We start from the raw sequence: 24,072 nt of genomic DNA on the forward strand, positions 1-24,072 counted from the left end.
CCAAAAAAAAAAAAAAAAAAAGGAAGATTAAAAAAAAAGAATATTTTCCAGATAGCTAAGGCATGATGTTATAAAATCATGCATGATTAGCCGTCTATTCAAAGTACAAGATAAACAGATTTAATGTAACTGAGTACAAGAAATTCATCCATATGGTTTCTGATTCAACATTGAACCTTTATGAAACCATTGCTGTAGAAACCACCTCTGCAGAGTTTTGATTTTGTATCTGATACCCATGATCAACTGCAAAGGCTATTAAAATACCTCTCCTTTCTCAATTACTACATACTTCCACACATTTACAGAGACCTTTCTCTCACAAGTGTTTTACAGTTTCCAGTGTAGAGGTCTAGAACACCTTTTAAGACATACTCCTAGGTATTTTATGGTTTTGATGTTACTGTAAGTGGACTTATTTATTTCACTTTCCAGCTGCTTGCCACTAGTATTTAATACAAGCACCTAAAAGGCTCTTCAGACCAAATGTTAAGAACCAGTGAACTACCGTGAGAGTTCAGCATGAAATGAATTTTGGTAAGTTGAGCAGAGCAAAATTTGAGCTTATTCTTGGTCAACGTCAAAATGATGTCTGCAGTTTTTAAAAGTATTAGAACATTTGTTTTCTTCTTAAAGTTCTAATTTAAAAAATTCTTCCCCAATTATATATGAAGTAGACAGAATAACGAACCTTCACGTACCCAATGTTGATATCAGCTCAGCCCAGATCTTGTTTGAGTTTCGTCCCATTCACTCTCCAGTCCTACATTATTCTGAAGCAAATTCCAGGCAAGACAGAATTCCAGCGTAACAATCTTATGTATTTCTAAGCACTTTATGTCAGTGACTTTGAACCACAATGTATCATGCACCCACTGAATTACAGAGGTTGCCGAAATACAGATTCTATGCAATATTCTTATCCCCAAGAAGCAGTCATATTCTCCCCAATTCCATGGCTAACCAAATGTTCTGACCTTTAGCGTATTTTAAGAGATTCATTTAATGTTTTCCAGCAAATATTAGTTCACCAGGAAGCCTCTGAGATACCTTCAAATACAGTCCACGCAGGGAATGAGAGAACGGCATTAGGTTTCCTCTGTCTTGAAACTCAGCCACTTGGGTGGCTTCATGATCAGTCCCTTAAAAAGGTTTCCGAGGTCACCTGCGTCCGGGCGTGATGACTGACCCTGCACGGGAGAAGGCGGGGGTGACACGGCAGATGTTCTGACTTCTGCTCTCAGCACAGAGTAATTTTTGTGACAATTCCAAAGGCTCGTGCTCCTTCACTTGGTCTAGCAGGTTTTTCCATCACGTACAAAAATAAACGTTTTAAATAACATACTAGGCATGCCAGAATGGCTATTCTGTTGCCGTTATTAACTCTAATTTATATACTTAAAAGGCTTACATTGATTAATACGTGCCGGCCCAAAGAAGTTTAGGAAACTATGGTTGTGGTCTTTTATGAAAATAAGCATGCAGGGACAATACTGTTAGCTGACAGCAATTTATACCTCCCCCTACCCCCAAGAGAGATCCAGTGAGAGTGTTCATAAAATTAGAGCATGTGAACGAACCAAAAGCGGTGAAAAGGACTACATGGGAGGATCAGAAGAGTAGATGGAATCTTACAAGCAAAATGAAAGGCAGCAGTAGAAGTCGACCTCTCCAGTTCCTCCCACGGACCACCCTCACGCAGGGAAGCATACCCAGAGACACATCGGGCGTGAGCGTTTGTTTATTCCATGTGTAAAGGACAATTTAAAAACAAAATGTTAGTAACACTCTGAGAACATTGGTTTTGTTCATCTGACACATCCTCTATCTTCACCAATTTTTATTACAAAAATCAGAAAAGTAAAAATTCATGACAATATTTGCACAGTGTAGCCACTAGTTGCCTAAACAAAAGCTAATTTCTATAAAACCATAAACTTAATGCAGCTTTATTAAGAGAGATTCAAAATTCCCTCAGTTAACTGGATATACATAGTGGTATATATTTTAAAGCAGAAAACCCCAAAAAACAAAAACAAGGAAAAAAGAAAATATATGTCAAAAGAATCAGTTAAATATTTTGACCTGACAGTCCCCTACAAAGAGTAACTTCCACTACATATAGGGGAAACCATTATCTGTGGTAAAAATCCTAGAGTCCAAGTAGGAAATGTGGAATAAAAACACATCAAATCAGAAGTCAGTCCCAGGCTGCAGGTGCTTTCAGTGAAATCCAGGGCAGTGAGCTACACCATTAAAGAAGGGACCACTCATGTCCCCAAACCAATACGTATGTCTACAAGTAAGACCTTCACCACACGGCACGTAGCAAAGTTATCAATGAAAAGACTTTGAAAAAGACAAACGTTCTTTTCTTCATACAAATCACTGCAAGAAATCTTTGTAAGGCTGTACCTTGCATAGGGAAAGAGTTGTCTTCTGTCAAAAATTCTACTGGAAAGAGTAAAAGCAAGCTCTTCAAAATGATGCCCGCGTGCAAAGGGGTAAATTACTAGGCACCTCATTCACTGTCTGCAATCTATCCTGATCAGATACGATTTAATTTGACGGAAGGAAAAATGGCGATTTACGGTGATGGTATTCAAGAGAAAATATTGAGATTGGCAGCAGAAAAATTAAATTTCAAAAGTGCACCCTGAGAGAGGCCCCCACTGTCCCACGGAGAGACACGTGTGTGCTAAATAAGCCTACCTGCGCTCATGCTAGGACTCAGCGAGAACCTGCCGAGTAGAGTGCACTTTCTCAGAAAGCTGAAGTGTAAGAAAATAGTACAAGTTGTGGCATTCCTTCAGGTTGACGCTACACTAGCATTCGGAGTTGGTTAGCAGGAGGCCTCATGTGTCCAAGCGGCGGCCTCGGCCCTAAGAGCCGTGGAACAGGTGCATGGTGCCCAGGACGGCGCTGTCGTGCCCCTCCTCCAGCTTCACGGAGTTGGAGTGCTCTATCACACTGCTCAGCTCAGGGATGCTTTCGGCAGTGTCTCCAAACCCGTGGTAGTGTCCGTAGTGCAGGTTCTCCCCGATATCTTCCACCCAGGAAGGCCTGCTGGCTATGCAGCTACTTGGACTCCCGTTCAGGTGCAGAGAGCCGCACATCTCGGGGTTAACGCTCGTGCCCTTTTCTGGCTCTTCAGTCCCATTAACACAGGGAGAACCCTGGCTACTCGGAAACGGCGGTCCTGGAACTAGTCCACCGCCAATTCCATTAGGTCCTGTCAAGCACTGGTCACTCCTGCTCTCCATCCCACTGAGCTGTGTCGTGGAAGGGAAGTCCAAATGTCCATTGATGAGACATCCATTTGTCAGTGTATTCGATACGGAGCTACTGTTTTTCGTATCTGCATTAAGAAATACACCTGTCACCAAAATTCAGAACCAGAGGGGAGGAGACAGTATAAAATGCTTCATTCCTGCTACTGTTTTAAAGGATTTATTTAGTTTCCTTTCTTTAAACAAACCAGTTCCTCTTGCAAGGCAAAAAACGGTGCATAAGTGATTTAAAAGTAAAACACAACAGAAGCGTTTGCCTGGTAAGATAGGAAACATTTATAGATTTCATTAGTGCTGGGGAACCAAATGAAAGAACTTCAGCTGACAAACATACCGCATGAAAAACACCAACAGCACTGAACTGTTCTCAGTTTAAGACTACTTTGGAGAGCAGTTTTAAAAATCGTCACGTGTGAAAAAGTCCATCAGAACTGAACGTGTTCCCACAAAGGGTTAAAATAAACCAAAAACTTCTCCAGCTTTTAAGAAATTAAAAAAAAAAAAAAAAAGAAAGAAAAGCAGTTGATGAAGTATGTGAATTAAGGAGGCTCCCGGGACAAAGTCTGACAGCGTCACAGGAGGCTCCTCAGAGCGCTTCCTCCAAGCCAGGGACGCGCACACAGGAATAGGAACAGGGAGCGCTTTCCTCAGCAACACTCGAATCCCACAGCACTTCTGCAAAATGCCACACAGCACTGTGAGACTGCAGGAAGAACCATGAACCCTAATGATTCCATGCATACAGTCTTGGGCCAAGAGCACAGTTCTGAAGAGTTTCTTCTGAGTTCAGCAATTACAGTGACTATGATCTCCAAGGTTCCACTTTCAAAAACCATAATCTGCACATATAGACATCTGTTAAGAGGGAGATGTCTTATGGGAAAAAAATGTCAATCACAAAACGTTTGGACACATGGGAATAGGCAATTACAAGGTATTTTCTGTATAGTGAAACTCAAGAATTAATATTCATGTTCACAGGAATTCACAGAACAGTACAGAGAATGATCTAAAATTATGACTTGCTTAATGATGTTAAAATTTACCCCAATGTTCTGCACTATTCAAGTAAAGTGTGACATTAAATACAGAAGCACTGACTCTGTAACCTCTAGAATGAGGACACACAGGTGTGTGTCCCATGACCCTAACACCCCGCACACTATGACCCCCGACTGGCACCCAGACATAGGTTTCTGTGTGTCCTGAAAATCTTTCTGATGACAAAAAAAATCACATCTTGTTCAATGAACAAAAACATCTTCTAAACATTCTATTAATCATCAATTTTCTGGCAGTTTAAGTGACACAGTTTAACAGCCGCTATAAATTCTTCAGCGGATTATGGATTATTTCTTTTCAAATTGAACGACAGATTTTCTATTTAGTTAAACTTAAGGCTGGAGAACAAGTGTTTCAAGAACTAAACATGAGGTAAAATTAAAAATAAAACAAGTTATTCCCAGGGAAATATTTATTTACTTTTTCCCCAAAATAAACAGCTTTTCCTGGGTAATAAAACTCATGAGTAGGATGTTGACCTTGATAGTCAATAAGACAACTATACTACTACTAACAAAGATAGAAACTATATTTTTAGGTGACTGGGCCTCAGAAATCCGAGTTAACTAGACTGATGCTTTTTTGTTTAATGGTCACTGCATGTGTATCTTTCTTCTCTGGTGCCCAGCTAAAGTAAATTAGCTCCATTATGCATTCTCAAAATCAAGGCTAGTTGTAACCCCATGTCATTATGAAACATCTAGTAAAACTGAGCATGAGAGCAGCAAACCTCCCAGAGACTGGCTACGACCTACGGCTGCTTGGTCAGACCCGCACCTGCCGACGGTCTGCAGGACCGCCCAGGGCCGCCCATACACTCTGTTCCAACGTGCCTTCCAGGACTCGCCTCTTGCACCCCAACCCCTCGCCCACCTACTGCAAGTGACCGCTAGCAATTCCATACCTTTTGTTTATTCAGTCAGAGAGTGTTACAAACGAAGTGATGAAAAACATGGGGAATGCTTACTTGGCACCTATCGTATGGGATGAGTTGAGTTTAAACATTGGCCTTTTCAACGTTAGGTTCTTTAAATGTATTATCCAATCAGTTTCCCTTGGAAAATCTACCCATTTAAGTATTTGGCAAAATGGTGACTCCATCCGTAACAATTCTGTAGCTTCTAGAAAGATGTACACATTTTCTTTTCATCTTAGCGAACAAAAATGATTTTTTTCATGTACCTCTGGGAAACAATATATATAATCTTTTATCCCCAGTAAAGAATTTAGCATACAGATATAATAAAACTTTAAAAAAACCAGTATCTATTTCCAAATATATTAACATATTAAGAGAATGGCTAAAATGTTTTCATGGTCACCTAGATAAAAGAATGGTAGAGGGCTTCCCTGGTGGCGCAGTGGTTGAGAGTCCGCCTGCCGATGCAGGGGACACGGGTTCGTGCCCCGGTCCGGGAAGATCCCACGTGCCGCGGAGCGGCTGGGCCCGTGAGCCATGGCCGCTGAGCCTGCGCGTCCGGAGCCTGTGCTCCGCAACGGGAGAGGCCACAGCAGCGAGAGGCCCGCGTACCGCAAAAAAAAAAAAGAATGGTAGAAAAAAGCATTAGCTAAATGGCTAAATCTTTAAATAGTAAAAGAAACAAAGCCCTTACTTTTTAAAAACCAAAAATGACTATCAAGTGTTTTACTACACCACCAATTGTAGTGAAGAAGTGTGTTCTGTGAGACACAGCGCTCAGCATCTTAGATTCAGAGTGAGCGCCACACAGACCAAAGCGACCAGGAATGCTGAGTTAGAGATTTCACAGTGGCCTGACTGGTTAGAAGTCAAAACCACAACATCTACTAGTTCTCAGTGTTTACAGCCAGACATTCCTTTTGCTGTTTATCGCTTCGAAATTACTAGCAGTAGATGTTCGTTTGGTAGAGTCACCCCAAGGTCCTCTGTCAGAAAATGAAAAACGTGAAACCTCATTAAAACTAAACAAGGCACATTGAGCAAGTCTCAAATCAAAATAGGAAGATTGCACTTATATTTCTCATATCCATAAAATGCACCAAAACACTTCTCCTTATAGCTACAAACTTGTCCAAGATATGCAGATTATAGCATAACATTCTTTAAAACACTGGGCAAAGTGCAAAAACTGCTTGAGCGAACGCATGTTAGAAATAACACGCATACTGGTTCTTGCAACGGCAGGGGGTCTGCATTGCTGAAACAGTATAGATTTCTATTTCTTTCGGTCCAACAGAACCACCCTCCTGCTGTTTGGTGTCTTCGACCATTGGACCGCTGCTGTGGCTAACAGGAAACTGTCCACTCCCACCTGTTACAAACTCTCTATCGACGTGCATGCTGTCAGCATCGTCTTCCGCCTCGCCATTCAGGAGCGGCATGGGGTCATCCGAGCTTTGAGCTGCACAGAAAACAAAGGCAATTTTAGGTTCCCTACACCAAAGCAGAGGACTTTAACACAGATGCTTCTCATTCCTTGTTGTCTGAGCACTGGAGGCTCCAAAACTGTCAGGTAACTTTACAATCTACGGATTATTAATGGACTTGGCACACTACCAAGAAACGTACTTTCCCCCAACAGAAAACAATTCCTCAAATGTGCAGTTTCGATGAAAAGTCATGGCATTTCAGATACCTACTTGAGATTTACTTGTCGGCATAAATTTTCATTTAGGGCTGTTATTTAGACAATGTAAAGCAGTTATACAACTCAGAGACATTTCTAGCTAGTTTTAAAGATTCAGGACACTCTACGTTATGCCCCCACATGTTCCTTCAGTTGTTTTTCATAAAGAAATGACAATTCTTGAACAACATAAAAACCATTAAAACGGTCCTCAAATTTTAAAAAAAGTTAACTTATTTCATTAACAGAAAATAAAGTAAAAGCCGAGATCAAGACGGGTTTGTCCAGTACCACCCGAGAGCAGCTCTGGCCCTCTGCACCAAGATGCAACGCAACTGGAAACACCCACTAAACGTCTGGGTTCCAAGACATTTGGAAAGGACGCTACGCACGCACCTTTCTTATGAGACTCCCACTCCCGCATCTTGGAGTCATGTGCACACTTGGCCAGTCCTCCAGGGGTCACATACCCTGTGCAGCAATGCCTCCTGCGCCCCCGGGGCAGCCTACTTCTCGGGAGCAGCCACTCTCATGCAGCGTATGGCTCACCAGTCTTAAGCAGCACGCATTTTTACAAAATTGGATCCAAAGAAAATCACTTGCATGCCTCGCCTTTATTCACTTACCATGGCATGAATGCATCCCATCAAGTAAATTCAAAAGGATCTTTCAAGTTGAATAATAACCCACTGTATGCCTGGATTACAGTTCACCCACCACCCAGCTCCCCCCTGCGGTGTGGGTGGCTCGTTTTCTTTCCCATCATGAATATACCATAACTAACATCCCTATAAACGCACCTTTGCATACACTTCTGGTTCTTTTCCAAGATAAACTAGAATGATTTCTGGGTCAGAGGGTATATGCAACAAATAAGTAACAACTTTCAGTGTAATTTCTTTCAAATAAACATTTAAAAACAGAGAGACCTGAACTGTGCAGCTTCAATTACTTCTAATTTTGGACACACACGAGTCATCTTCAATATAGGAATGAGCATATCAGTTCCAGAGTATTCTCCAAACGGTTGAAACAGTTTTAAATGAAAAAAAGTCTTAATAAAAGAGAAACACAAATTCTCAATGATCAGTATATGGAAGAAACAGAGCCGTGTAATTTGTGCAGTTGAGGAAAAATCTGCACAGGTATGAAGCCAAAAGCACCCTACAGACGGAGGTGATTTAAAGCCAGAGGCAACAACTGAGGACTTCAGTCTTGTGAAGCTTTTCTTAATCCTCCACAGGCCCCAAGTCAGTGATAGGCTAGGCTCCATCTTCGCTATGAAACAAGGTACTTTCAAAAAGTCAGTGGTAAACAGGACGTCTTAGAAAATGGGGGTGGGGGTGGGGGGCTGGGAGAGGGATGTTCCAGGTACTGGTTGACAGAAGCCTCGCAACCTTCAGTGCTCGGTCAGTCACCGCGGAGATGAGGGGCCTGCAGTAGCAAGGCCCACGTTTGATGAGCCAGACCAGGCAGTTTACTGAGAACCAGTGCAGGTTATCGGGGCAAAGCCACAGACGTCCTCATACAAAAGGTCAGACTTCACTGGGGATACGGTGCAGATAGCTTTATGTAGCCATACTCATAACGCCTGGTTTTGTTCTGGAATTCGGGGCCCGTGTTCCTTGGGGAAAGTGACATCTAGGTTACAGCGGCAGTTTCAGATCTCTGAAAAGCAGGTTTTAAAAAGAAAGCTGACAGGTGAGACACGAGGACCCCCCTCCTCCCCCAAAAGTGCAACAAGAAAACAGCTTCATGAAGGCAGGGAATGTGTCTCTTCACTCCCCAAGCCCAGTGCCTGGCACTGTTCCATCGATGAATGATGCCCAGGCTCTAGCCAGAAAAGGCACACACAGAGAAAGCAAGCAAAACTATTAAGAGTAAGGAGAGTAGTCATCTCAGGTCAGACTAGCTATAAAATGAAAAAGGACAGGAGGGCAGACCTGCCACTAGGGGGCCAGACGAGCTGGTGGCAAAGGGAGGGATTTTCAAAATAAAAGCGGGTATAGAGGAGTGGGCACAATACCACCTTGAAGCAGAGACTGATCCCTTAACCAGAGGCCTACGCAGTGCACTAGGGACGCTATCCTTCTACACGTGTCTTTTGTTCATGCAGGTAGCTGCTCACCAATAGAGCGGGATAACAACGAAACACACCAAAGCTTTCAGATTCTAGTAAAGAAAACTCTTGAACGTGGGAGGCATATGCTAATACAGACAGCCTAGAATTTAATTACCCTCTCCGTAGATATGCAGTCTTTGCAAGGCGTTTTTCCCATACAGTCTCCATCTGCCGGGATGTGCAGCCACGTGGCTGCTAACCTAGATGCCTAGAACCCTGGGTGATGTATTTTATACCGACACCTTCATGTCTTTATTTCTAGCACCTGGAAACGGGAAGGGCTGAAACAGCTCAACGGGAGCACTGAGGTGGTAATCATTTACCTTTTAAAACTGCACTATAAGCCATGAAATTAAAATTGGCCTTTCAGAATTTTGACGGACACTGCATCTGGACTCGACTCCTTTCTCCACAGCCACGGAGCACGCCACCTGCGGCCTTTTCTCCCAATACACGTATCGTCATTGCCAAAGGAACTACCGAAATATTCCAGGCCGCGTCTGAGAAAAGTGGCTTGTAGACATCTCAGAAAAAAAATTTTCTTCCAAAAGTATCCATTTTGATTCTATTTGCTTTAGAAAAGCAGCACTTTCCCTTCCCATTTTCCTATTCCAGTTAAAAGGAAAAATTACCGAACATTGGTTAAAAGCGTCCTTATCTTTTACTTTGACTGCCAAAGGAGGTATTTGTTGACTAGACATGACTTCAATACACGTTAGACGATGCGTATTTAAGACAGAAAATCACCTAGGATTGGCTCAAAATAAACCCTCCCAGTTTTCTTCCCCCAGAGGTGGAGTCATGACCAGGTGTTAACCACTGCCTAAGAAGCCACTCATCTTTGACCTTGGGGCCAGTAAAGATGCTCCACTCGGGAAGGTGCCCAGGGCAACACAGAAACCCGCATCTGAATTTTCATCTAAGACTTGAAAAAAACTCCTAAAGCCAGATACCAGTGAGATTCTAAAACTAAACAACTTCTGATCAAGGAGTTTTAAAACATAGGAAAAGCCTTCCTTAACTTTTAAAGACAGGGAGGGTCTGCAGCATTCCAGAAACGGTACCATCAAGGAAGCTTATTTCCGTGCTGGCTGTGGGTCAGCTTAGGAAGACGTGCCCTCACTGTACAAGCGGCACGCCGCTCATGCCAAGATGCAGAACATGCACACAACAGGATTTTGACTGCCAGGCGCACTTACAAGGCACATCTAGGGCTCGTGAGAAACGCCTCAGCAGACTTAACTTTTAAGGCAAGGAAATCTCTTACGAGGCAAAAACCAGTCTACACAGTCCTGTGCTTTAAGATGTGAACACTTAGTTAGGTAACAGGGCGCCACTACCTAGACACAACCCACACAGCTGACACCATGCGATGTGCGAACACTGTCAAGCACTTTCACTCAGCGTGTCAAGTGCAGCCTGGGGCCAGGGGACCGACTAGTGGCTCACGGTCCTCTGTGCCTCTTGAGGGGGCCAGTGTGGGAAATCCTACGTGCTGACCCACAACCAAGGTTACCTCACACCCCTCTGGCCTTCCCACCGAACTGGGAGCTCTGACCATTGGGGAACCCTGTTCTCCATGAAACGAGCCAGAAGGAAATGTTTCCTTAGTGGTTTCCCTGCATTACTAATTACAACTGTTCTCTTCTACTATACAGTACATTTTACCCAGATAACTACCTTCGCAAAGAAAGGTCCTGTTAAAATCACACCACCACATAAAGCCAGTAGGAAGGTGGTTCTACCACACGGTGACCTTCCGTGGGACTCCTGCCATGGCCCCAACTGCAGCAGACTGGGGGTGGGGAGATTCAAGAAGGCAGGTTAGTGAAGGTGCCAAGGACACGGAGAAGCAGTGACAGTTGTGGAAACACTAACGAGGGATCTGGGGTTCTGCTAAAAGAACACGGAAGGGAAGGTGCATGTGACACAGACCACCCGGAACAAAGCGTGCCAGGACCTGGCCCTGGCTGATTCCCGCTGCAGCTGCCACAGTGTGCAGAGGACGAGGTGCATGAGGTTTGCTGAGCTCAAGACTAACACAGAAAATCACCTGGTTCTTAAATGTCATTCATTCAGACTGTATTTATAAAATGCTGTGTCTTTGGGGACTGAGATAAAACAATCATTTGTTACTGCAATGCAATTAGGAATGTTCTCTGGTCAAATTTTTAAAAGTAAATACAGCCATTTACTGCAAGTTTGAGAACACTAAAGATACATGAGAAGTTACTGAAGTCTTCTGTGTATGTCACATACATGGAACTACATTACCAATTTGATTTCTATCATCTAAAGTTTTAAGTCATTAGCTAACCTGTATCACTTAACAAGCTCGTTAAGCCACACCCATCCTCCTTTCTCTTTTTAAGCCTGGTCAAAACGAACAATTCGGAGCAGAAAGTGGAGGGAGATTCTCTATGTTAAATTCATCCTGGGGATCATCTGCTGAGCAACTTCCTACTGCTGACTTGAAGCTAAGTCATGCTGTACTTTTCCTAAACGGTGTTTTCTATTAAATACCTAACACGTGGCATATGAGATGCTAAGCTCAGTAATACACCTATTTGACTAAAACAAAACCGTGAAGTCGACACGTGAGGTCTGGTACCACCACAGCCTCCTACTGATGGCAACTGTTAACCCCAAATAAAACTGTAGGTTCCTGGGTCAGTCTGTAACTCACACTGCCTCTCCCCAGTGAACACTCTGGAGCTGCACCCCAACAATTATGGATTAAAAACAAGATGAAAAGTTTCTCTCATGGATGGGAGTGGCATTCTTCTCTATCCTGGATCACTGATAATTGGGACAAGTTTTCCAGGAATACATTTGTGAATAATTGCAGTTACTCCTGAAGATTAACTAGAATGCTAACAGACCTAACACAAATTTTGCTGAGCAGCTGCAGCTGAAGTCCCGAGGTCCACCTGTCATTCCATCCTGAGCAAATGGTTGGTAAACAGGGAGGAAAAGAAAACACAACCAACCCCAAACCTAGTTATATACTGATACTTCCTTGCACCATCCTAAGTGAACAAAATCCATACCGGGGAAAATACTACCCCAAAGTACTTTTCATTTATATCAACCACCCACATAGCTTTGGATTTTATTTCACCTTCGAGAGGTCGTAGCCACAACTATCACATCTGTGTTCTGACCAGAGTGCATTCTGATACTGGTGTGAATGACCACATGAAAGGCATTTAAAGTATGTCTGTAGTAAAACTTGCTTCCAAGGACAGTCTGTATTTGAGCAGAACAAATTATCACTGCATTACATTCTCTTACATCAATAAGGTTTCCATGGGAAAAATTACTCCGATTACCTTAAAATATCTGAGAACAGTTTGAGAGAGATCCTACTCTCTATGGAGAGGAGTAGGTTAACTTTCACATTCGTGATTCCAAACTTAAAAAAGTTAAGAGTCAATTTTACAGGACACATACATCTTTAAGAGTTGGCTTAGCCAGAAAAATTTCTGAAAGTGATTGCTTTTGTGAATATATATTCCACACTAAAAACATCAATATGTGTAGTTATTAAATTCTAGTAAGACAGAATAGACTAAGTTTATTGATAAGGTCCACGCTATGCATTTATGTTGCCAAGATATTATTCCAGGCATCTCTTTTTAAAACAGCAAACTTAAATTGCGCCCCCCCCAAAAGATTTAAAATTTCTCTCAATACTTTTACATGTGAAGTTATTCAAAGATGTATTTTATATGCATATGTTACACAAGGGGGTAAACAAGTATTTTTTTACTCTGGCATAAGAACTAAAAACTTATCTACAAAATGAGTAATTCAGAATGAGCAAAACCTCAAGCTCACACATTTATACAGCAAATCAAAACAAGATGTCAGAAATTAAATGAAAATGAACTAAAGCAACATACAAAAAAAAAAAAAAAAAACCCACACACATAGCAAAAAACCCCCATCACAGAATGTAAATAACTGTACAGCTACTGAAGCCAACTATCATTTCACTTAGAAAATTCAGGCAGTTGGAAAGAAAAACCTTGTTTTAGTAACTGAGGATTACTGCCCCAATACCCCATTCATAGTATGTTATGGCAAAAAGAAAGAAGAGAAACCTTCTCCCAGAGAAAAGAAAAAGGAGTGCAGTGGCAAGGGTGGGACGAAGGCCCATCTGTTCTGCAGGCGCATCCACACATATGCACAATCCTGAGTGACGTGTGGGCTGAACCTCAGGGGCCAGTAGCCATGCGAGGGCCCGGAAACAGGAGCTGAGAAGTCAGGCGCACGTGCTGAGGGTGAGAAGACCCCCGCTCTCTCCACGTGCACTGGAGCAGCACTGAGGCTTAGGTGTGCGTAATCATCCCCTGCAAACTCGAACGCCAGGCTACAACCCCATTTTCTTCTCAACTGGCATCCTCGACCTGAGCACTAAGGGATGGGCTCTTTGGGAAAGCTGCACTGTGAGTTTCATGTGCAAAACACCAATCTCTAACTCAGTCAGCCAAGATGAATCCCTGTCTAGAGGAGAATAAAATCTCCCAAATACCTGCATGATTATTCAAGCCCTATTTGTGCACCCCCAGGGTCTAGGAAACAAGTTCTTAAGTTTTAGGAATCCTTGGAAAGGCTTGAAAGAGATACTTCAATAAGAAGATGCTGGCCAATTCAACCCAACTTAAAACCTGATGAGACTAGTTTAAAACTCTTTAGGTACATTTGAGTCTTCTTAGAATGTTAAGTGACATCCTTTTTAAAAAACTAAACAGAATTTAAGATTTATCCTATACACTAACATGATATGGACACCCGTCCAATTCTTGCATGAGGTCGTAGAGTGAAGCTAACAATACCATCCCAAAATTATTAACCAGGCATTAAACAAAACAAGGAATATTTTTTGAAGTTTAGACATACCTTCAGGTTGTGCATGTGATTTTTATACCTTTCTAAAATCTATTAGGCCCGTAACTTACAAAAGCTATGAATCTGAGAAACTATTACTTTTAAGTTCATACATTCATTTCTATAGAAAAGTCACATAATCACAAGTTTTTATACTGACCAACATTTTAAAAGTTGTGAAGGAGATGATACAATTTTACTGACTCTGTAGGAGAAATGTTTTTGTTTGGATAGACTCCAGTTACACAAAAGAGGCACAGCACTGGGAAGAGGATAAAGCTGACACATTAAAGTCAACTGAAACTAGCCACTCAGGTTTTGCTCAGATTATACATGTATAGTTGTTGTTTTTTTAAAGCCAAAGGGCACAACTTTGTAGTTATCTCTGGCAAAGTTATCTGAGTGCATAATTTCACCATGATTACTTTTAACCGTCATCTCTAAACTTCCCTTTCCATGTAAGTTTGCTAAATATTCCTGCCAAGCTAGTAATTCTTAATTTTTTCCCCCTAAATGAAAGGGAGAGTTTTTTCCTCAACCGTAAAGAGTGACTAGCTGACTCTGCTTATTTACAAACCCCGAAACCATCTAAAGATAAAAAGGTGGAAGAACACTTAAAACTAAAGTAACTTACCTTAGAGACTTAAGTCCTCAATGTCAAAGTGGCACACCAGGCCTTGCTGTGACAAACACACACCACACTGTGTCCAATGCAAACAGATATCTACCTTCCCAGATGTGAAATTATATTTTACTATCAGACCAACAATTGTTGTAAGCCCAGGAAAATTCACAGGAAAAAAAAAATGAGGCACGGGGGCAGATTTTTTTTTAATAGTTGTATTTCAAACAGCAACAACAAACGAGAAAAACCTAATTCATGGCAGGTAAACCTGGGTGTGCAGAAAGTTATATACACACATTTACACTCCAGCTGTCAACACTGCCCTCTCATATCCTCCCCTTTCGTTAAATGGCCAATCTTCAAAGTGGCAACACAGGAAAAACTCCTCCATCACTGCACCAGAGTCCTCCGGGCACAGTACCCCTTACGTGAAGGAGTCGTCTCGAAGGTGCTTTCAGCCATAAAAAAGAAAACATGTTAAAGAAAGGAAACAAGTTTGCTCTTTCCCACCCACAAAGTGGTCTCACCTGTGGTTCTAGCTTTCTTTACTCCAAAGGGTTCCGAATCTTCCAAGCATCTCTTGCGATTTGTTCCCACACTAATGTGATTAGGAAATACATTCGGATGGCCCCCATTGAAGGGGCCACCGTTATAGAAAGGATTCAGATGACAATTCTGGAGGTTCAAGAGAAACTGGGTACACTCTTGGAAACCCTGGGTTTGAGCAATGTCTGCTGCCGTCAGGCCACTGGCATTTCTCAGGCTGTACGACACAAAAACACTGAATTACATCCCATTACCATTTGCATCTGGTCTCTGTTCCTGCTGAACTGACTAACTATCTGCAGGTGATATGAAAGAGCATACAGATTTACAGCAAGTCTGAATTAAAGAAGGAGTTACTCATCCTAGCTCTGTAACTAACTTCTCTCTTATGCACATTTGATTACTAAGCAAGATTTGGGAGATAGTAATTTAAAAATCAATATACTAAACTTTAAAAAAAAGGCATCTTCCTATTTAACTTCTCAAAATCATTTTTTATGTTAGTCTGAAGAATATAAATTTATGCTAACTTCAGACTTAACCTGAAACTGAATTCTATATTATCTGCACTTAATTTTAATAATCCATTCCTTTAGCTCGAGTAAAATCATAACAAACAAACATGTACTGAATTGTCCATGGCATTTATAACAATTGGCTTCCTAACAACAAAGGCAACTGGCTTAACGACAAGCCAGAATTTGTGCTAACATGTGACACTATAAGTGGAAGTTTAGAAGGATGTCCTGAGACTAATTTATCATCAGACTGGAGATCTGAAAAGCTGAATTTTTTGGCCTTAGGAAAACTTGCAGAAGTTCAGAGCATTTGAGTGGGTGTTTCCTTCTAATACTGTCCTAGGAATTCATCCCCCTAGGCTGAGTCCTACCATCAGAAAGAATCAACATCATCCTGCGTGGCTAATAACATTAACAAGTAACGGTCCGATGTCCTCTGCATTAGCTAAGAGTCAGACTAAATCAGAAGTGGTGGCAGAATATAAATGAAAGCTCTAAATAAGATGAATACGAAAGAACCAGTTGAAATTGTAAATCTTAATTAGGAAACAATAAAAACTGAGGGAACAAAAGCAACTCCACGTTTAAGTTCCCCTGGAAGACAAGAAAATACACTGCTCTGTGAAATAAATCTGTAAAAAGCAAGACAGGTTGTTAGCTGCACACTGATCCACTGAAACTGGAGAAGCACTGAAGGGCCGAGGCAGTACCACACCTCCCAGCGAGCTCTGCCACAGACAGTGCAGCTGTGACCAAACACAGGCCTCGTCTTGTTCCCGAAAGAACAGGGCACAACCCTGGATGCTTTTTCCCTAGATTAACGTGAATGAAAAAAAAAAAGCCATTTCAGGGAGAAAACTACAGAATCAGGGACAAATAAGGATTTTCCATTTTAAACATAACAATAAGCCCTGTATTCCTATTTCCAGCCATCATACGCAGAAGGTTCCAAACTCAGAAATGAAAAATCTATATACTTTTGGACAATCACTAAATATGTTCCCACTTTTAAAAGCATGAGATAAAGAAATGTATCATACATTCTGAAGAAAGGCAAAAGCCCAAACTCAATCTGATCAAATATAAAAGAGACAAAACTTGAAAATCCCCAAAACCAACAATATTTTCTTAAAAATATAAGGCAGCTGTGTGCAGGGCTACTGAGAACTAAAACTGACATTTTTATTTGATTTCATGGCTATGACTTCTGATAAACATTATTCTAAAATTTCACAATATTTTGATATATGAATTAAATAGAGAGGAAACATCAAAGTTTGGGTAGAGTGAGTTACATTAGTTATGTGTATAGAAAATGATCAGATACTTGATTTTTAATATCAACATGTTATAGAAATTTAACATTCAAGCAAGTGTAAAACTGGATAATTTTTTTAAATGGTGTATTACATTTTCAGAAGATATCATGAGTGAATGGTCCAAAAAGGTCTACTCTATCAAGAATGTGAACAGAATAAGTAGCTGCAATAAAATTTTAAAAAAAATTTAACTCTACACAATTTGAAAAGACAAAGACCCAGAACATAAGCAAAGTTTAAAAAATGATCATTTCTACAGATAAATATGCACTTGCTCTCCAAAAATTAAAGAATACAGAAATGAGAAGCTGCTGCTTAAAATCAGGACAAATAACGCTGACAGTAAAGATTACTCCTCAGTGGATGATAAAATAAAGAACAGCACACTGATTTTTTAAATGGCATTTACCACCCTAAATGCCAGTTCACTGAAGAAAGCTGAGATGCTCAGGGAGCATGCCAACTTTTCTAAGTCACTGAAAACAAGAACATCCAAACTACACTCAATTCCCTTACTCTTAATTCAGAAACTGAACAGTAGACTGAATCTGAGTTAGAATAGCAAGTTTACTGTTCTTCCAAGGAAATACAGCCTTAAAGAGAAAGAGCAAGTGCGCGCCAATATCCGGAGGCCACAGAGACTGTAAATGTCTGAGTGGGAGCGCCTGCCTGCACCTGAGAACACAGGCAGCGTCTCCTGCCCGTCTCCAACTACCACAAGTGGTCCCAACACGTGCACATCACTCGGCTTGGACAAAGCCAATCAGATTTCCGGGTAGTGTGAAGTATTATCTTCAAAACTCGAAAGAACAGTCACTAGAGTCAACTCATGCTATGTACTCATGTGTGGACCAAGCAAGTAAGAACAACCACAAGCCGAACTGAACTTCAACTGGTTCCTCATATAACTCTGAGGGATCCAAAGAGAGATCCAAAGGGGAGTTCGAAACATTCCAGAAAATGTATGGACAGATATCAGAATCTGGGACGTAAGGTAACTGGAAAAATTACCTGGGAGATTATAATTTTGGCACTATCCCTACAGTAGTATTATTAGAAACAGGAACATACAGTATCCCTTCTCCACTTCTGGTGAAACTACAGAAGTTTTCAACTATATTATTTCTCAGTTACTAAGGACTGAATGTGACATTCAGTTTAACAGTGTTACGTTCCTCTAAAGCAGAAAGATCCGTTAATACCTGACCCTGGAACAGGCCAGCAGAACCGCCCACTTCCCTCTCCTACCTCCGAACGTTTTCCTTCCCATCTCCTTTCCTACATACACACTCATTCCTCCTTTCTTTACCTGTAGTTTAACACGCTAATTCTGCTCTGCTCATATTTAAAACCTTGCAAGTGGCTCTGCAATCGTATGGTGCACAAAAACTGGGTGGAAAGGAATGACTGGGATCACCAATCCGGGGCAGGCACTTTTTCTGTAAAGGGCTGGACAGCAAAAACATTAAGCTCTACGGGCCACAGTCTCCGTTCTCTCGTTTTAGCCTGAAAGCAGCCTTAGATGATGTGTGAACACAGCATTGGCTATGTTCTAATAAACCTTTAGTTACTGGCACTGAAATTTGAATTTCATATATTTTAACGTGTCATGAAATATTATCCTTTTGATTTTTGTTCAACCCTTTAAAAACATAAAAATCATTCTTAGTTTATGGGCCATACAAAAACAAACAATGGGCTGGACCAACTGAGTAACATTTAACCAACAGATGATACTGGTAACTAGTCCTCTACTCTTTTTTAAAAAATTTTATTTTATAGAAGTATGTTGATTTACAATGTTAATTTCTGCTGTACAGCAAAGTGATTCAGTTATACATATATATATACACACACACACACACATTCTTTTTTATATTCTTTTCCTTTATGTTTCATCACAGAATGTTGAAGATAGTTCCCTGTGCTATACAGTAGGACCCTGTCGTTTATCCATTCTATACACAACAGTTTCAACTGCTAACCCCAAGCTCCCAATCCTTCTCTCCCCTGTTCCCCCTCGCCCTTGGCAACCACAAGTCTGATCTCTATGTCTGTGAGTCTGTTCCTGTTTCATAAAAGTTCATTTGTGTCATATTTTAGATTCCACGTGTAAGTGATATCACATGGTATTTGTCTTTCTCTTTCTGACTAGTCCTCTACTCTAAATAACAGATACCTATGGGTTCCTGAAAACTGTCTCTCTGGTAATTTTCTGCACTATTCAATTCAAACAAAAAAATAACTTTTTAGAAGTTGCCAAATCTGTTAAATCACAAAATGTTAAATATCAAGAGAATATCTAAAGGTAAACTTTAGAAGAATGTAAATTAAAAGACCTTGAGAGAGCATGCAGAAGAAATAATCATTCCTACTCCATCTGAGTGTTTTCTGTTAAAAGTTCTAAGTGTCTTACGACTGAATTAGGCGACGTGCTTAATATGAATGAGGCGGAAACTGTCTTTACAGGTCTGAATTCCTCAAGTCACTTCTTAATAAGCAGAAAGGGTTTTCAAACGTATTACACAGAGGCTGAAAATCACGTGGGTTTCTAGGTGAAGAGCAGCATAAAGAATAGTTATGCGGTATAGTTCTTAAAACACTTTAACAAAACAGGCTCAGGCCTTTAAATGCATTTTTAAATATATGCTCTCCTATTTGTTAAGCATGTTTCAATTTTAACGTTTTAAGAGTTGAAACAGTTATCCTGGTTAAAATGTATCATCAATTTATTAAGCCTTCAGCTCTATTTAGTGTTACAAGTTTAAGCAGATATTCAACCTAAGCAACCTTCCATGATTTTCCTAAAATCCAATGGGAGCTGGGCACATGAATGTGATTTAGGATTTTACAGGTTCTATGATAATTTCACATTTGAATTTGGTCTTTTCTTCTGTTACAGTACTTTTAAAACAGTCAAGCCTTCACTCTTCAATCCCGAGGTATTCACTGCGGGTGTGATATGGCCACACTGCACTCTCTGCTGGCTACTCCTACCAACCCGAAGTGAGGGGCTGCTAAAGACAAAGTTAATCTGAACTGTGGTCTTCACACACTAGTCCAAATGGAAATTTTCAGTATCTGGAAGATACTGTTCAAAATTACTCTCAAAAACTGTATTTTGTATGAGAATTGGGGCACTAATGAAAGTGTACACGATATTTTTAGACTAAGTCTTTAAAAAACACACATGAATTTTGTGCCTTTGGTTTACTGCACTCGGGCAGATGACGCCTCATCTAAAATGTACCTCTGTCCATTTCTGACAGCAAGAAGCCCCATGGGGGACGTGCTGTGAGGTTGTTCTAAAGCTCCAGTTCACCTTTCTGGTCCCCTCTGGCATCCGTTTGAAAAATCTTTGTAAATGGGCAGAGATTTAAAAAAATCAGACACCAGTCAACTTGATGTCCAAACTGGGTCTAGTCTGTTGAAGTTTTAAAGCTGACTTTGTTTAAGAGTTGACATGATCAGATTCTTAGACTAGTAAAAATCAACTTGCTCCAGTTTGTCACGGAAGCTATGACAACCTTCACCGAGACTATGAAAAGTCACTTTGGGCAGGCTACCCATTTTCTCCCAGTAGTTCCTAGTGTTCTTTCAAAATTGCAATATGAAAACATGGGAAAGCATAGATTAATATTTACTGTGAATTATTTATCCTGCTGAATAACTGGCAAAATAAACTTTTTTAAAACTTTACTAAAGTTAAAACATAAAGGCTCATATACTGTATTTTCTGTAATAAAATTCTGAATAGAATGTTAAGACTTATTATACCTAAGAGTGTCTCCCCAAAGAACTTTAAAACAAAACTCCACTCGGCCGCCAGCTAATCCCCCATCTATTTTCCACTTATAGTGTCACAACGTCAGAATATGAGAAGCCGTTCTAGTAAGTTTTTCTTTTTCTTTTTTTTAATTTGCAAAACCACGGATCAGGAAGTATCTGAAATATACTTTTCAGAATCTGAGTTGTCACATCACCTTCAGGATGTTTTCTTTTTTGTTAATGCCATGTGACAATAAAAGATGACCACAATTTTCATATAAAGAATATTTCTGTTAAAATTCTGATCTCAACTTAACTATTGTTAGTTTACAAGTAAATAGGTAGATATCATAAATTAGGGTAAGCAAAGCATGCAAATCTAAAGAATCTATATCTGAACTCCTAGATTAGCATTAAAACCAATCACCGCAACAAATACCTCAACAGTATGCCTCGAGTGGAGAAAGGAAGCCATACTGAACATTCAATGCCACAACTGTAAGGTTTTCGGAGAAGCACCTGTGGCAGTTTCAGCAGTTTCTATATGGAATGCTCCCCCTTTCTAGGATTACTTGAAAAAATCAAGTCAATTCGAATTACGTAGCTGTAAAACATTGACATGTGTAGTTTTTACAGATTCAGAATCTTCTGTGTGATTTAAAACGGGCAATGGTTCATAAAACAGGAAACTTAAATAATAAGGGATCACATATTTGCAGGCAACATTTTGATTAAAAATACATATACATACATGAGGTGCAGAAGCACATTTACTGAGCGTAAGCCATTGTCATGTGACCACCTTGACCAAGAGCTATTGCTCTAAAACACTGCCTTTTCAATTACTTCTAGTAATTTTTAGCATGAAGCCAATTTAATTATGTCAGTTATTTCAACAAAAGTTTAACAGTATGGACTAAAAACCATTAACTCACGATTCTGGTTACTTTAAAATTTGGTATGCTGTATCTCAAATACATTAGTAACTATTCCTAGATGGAAATAAGCAAATACATGGAATCATTAAAAAAAAAAAAAAAGATAAAAAAACATTACTAAATGTCCATTTGTACAGACAAAACATTACAAACATCTAAAATTTCTTCAGTAAAAGGAAAACGTGTATTTTTAACCCTTTGGTATCCAAACTCTTAAATACGCAATTATGAAGACTTTCTTAAATATATTCTTCAGGTAACAATAGGAAGAAACTATTTTTTAAAGTTTCTACTTGAATAAATTTGGTGCCAAGTTTTCAATTCAAGTTCAACATTACTGAGGACAGTTTTATGTTGCAACTGAACCCCAGCTATGTTTGCATACATTAAAATATAACAGCATCATTCAAAGAGTCTGATGAAATATTTAACCTGCTCCCACTATAATTTAGCAAAGGAAAAGACATTTGAATTTAGAAATCATTGGTTTTACTTGAAAGCACTATATAAAAGCAGTGCTTAAACAAATATTAAAACCTATATATTATTCAGGCTGTTATGAAAAACAATCAAAATTCTAAACTGAATTTGTCAACAACTCTAGAATACTGTCAGCCTGCTATCTATCTGCTCCTTTCCAGCAGGCAGAACTTCATCAGCTATCTCGGGAAGTAATTCCTCCACCTTGCCTGCAACAGTTTAATAAAAGGAAAAACGAGCCAAGAAATTGCAAGATCAGACAAGACTGCTGTAGTGACAAGTAGGTCAGGGAGGGAACACTAGGTCAGGACTGGAATGCACAGGATCCAAGATCAGAAACCACTAATTCAGAGTTACACTGCTAATAAATTTCATGGTTGGACTATTATTCTGAAGGGCAAATAGGTGAACAAATGAAAAGAAACCACAAACTTCAAACATGAATAAATGTCTAATGAAGTTTGCCAAGGGCAAAAGCTGCAAAACAACTTCCGACACTAATATTACATATGCTCATCACATGATTTGCCCTAATGAAAATTCTGCTTCTAGACAGAGCTCTACGGGTAAGCAAATAAAGGTGGGTCATAAACATGGACCAAACTAAACCAACTCCATTTCAATTAAGAATTTTTAAAAGTTCAGCAAAATACTTTTTCCTGCAACATTCAAAAGCCTATTATGACCACTTCTGTTACTAAAGCCAACTGTGTCTATTTTCTAAATTAGGCAAGAAAGATTTTTTCAGAGTGAATCACTGAACTTGCTTATATATAAGGTTATAGATGCTTCTCCAGCTATCTGATGATCATAGTTAAGCTCCTCTTGGGATGAAAATAATTAAGTTAAAATATATGTAACCCACTGGAAGATCTGGTTACCACAGAATCAATGGCTTCTACAGAAATGCTCTCCTACAAAAAGCTATGCGACTTTGCCACAACATAAACACTGGCACCTGGTATAATGTGGTATTAAAATGGACTAGCAAATTGGCCTTAGATGCAAGCAATTCTGAATCTCTAAATCCCACTAAATCCCTTTATTTCTACTCTGAGGCATTAAAAAAAAAATCTACTTTTATATCTGGTTGATATGGAAACATTCTCCACTACATCTCTCAAGAAAATACAGACAAAAATAACCAAAATCAGTCAGTGCCAAAATACTAAAAGGAAAGATAATTCAAGGCTAGAAATGTGTACATTACAGAGTTGTTTGTAAAAGGTCTTTTTAAAAAAATTTATTTATATATATATAAATTTTTCTTTTGTAAAAGTAAATGCAACACATAAACATTCAGGATTGATCCCAATCTTTTGGAGTCAGGGAGGAAACGTTTGATTGAATCACCATGCAGGTTACATTCATCTTCCACTGGCATGACTAGAGCCCCCAAGTCACCTGAACAGAACAGTGCCCAGCTGGCCTGTGGGAACACAAATAGGCTCTCTTGCTTCTCCTCATTGGTCACATAAAAGGTGGTCTTAATTATCAGCAGACAGCAAATTTTCAAGAGTCCTTCTCTGAAATCACATTAAAACTTAATTTTATATTGTTACTTATTTGATCATCCAAAAGAAAACTAAGGCAACAACTTTTCCATGTTACTGTATGTCCTTCCTCCAATCAAGAACCCTTTGTGTGTAGCAAGTAGCACTCCAACCCTGGCTGCAGTGAAGAACTGAACTGCATATAAGCGAAGTTAAGGACGACGACAGTTTAACTTACTTAATAAAAACTCCCTACTTGAGAAAAAAATGAGAGTGAGAAGCGTCTGTAGAGGTTTAGATCATTTAAAGTATACAAGCATTCAGTCTGATCACAGAACTGACACTTAATCCTGTGTGTTTTTTATTTTTAGATGTAAACGGTGGCAAGTAACAATGACAATCATATAAGGAG

The 24,072-nt window shown here is 40.0% G+C and overlaps 1 protein-coding gene across 1 annotated transcript in view; it reads right to left on the reverse strand.

Moving 5' to 3' along the window:
• Positions 1-1,725: 1,725 nt before the first annotated feature.
• Positions 1,726-24,072, reverse strand: part of ANKRD10 (ankyrin repeat domain 10) — a 32,861-nt gene continuing 10,514 nt past the window's right edge. The window contains exons 4-6 of the mRNA XM_030856737.3: positions 15,126-15,361; positions 6,644-6,733; positions 1,726-3,358 (exon numbers count right to left, since the gene is read on the reverse strand). Coding sequence (XP_030712597.1) covers positions 2,883-3,358; positions 6,644-6,733; positions 15,126-15,361 — 802 coding nt within the window. The 3' untranslated portion in view covers positions 1,726-2,882. The remainder of the gene's footprint in view (positions 3,359-6,643; positions 6,734-15,125; positions 15,362-24,072) is intronic.

This window comes from Globicephala melas, chromosome 18, assembly GCF_963455315.2.
Source record: "Globicephala melas chromosome 18, mGloMel1.2, whole genome shotgun sequence".
NCBI classification, from domain to species: Eukaryota; Metazoa; Chordata; class Mammalia; order Artiodactyla; family Delphinidae; genus Globicephala; species Globicephala melas.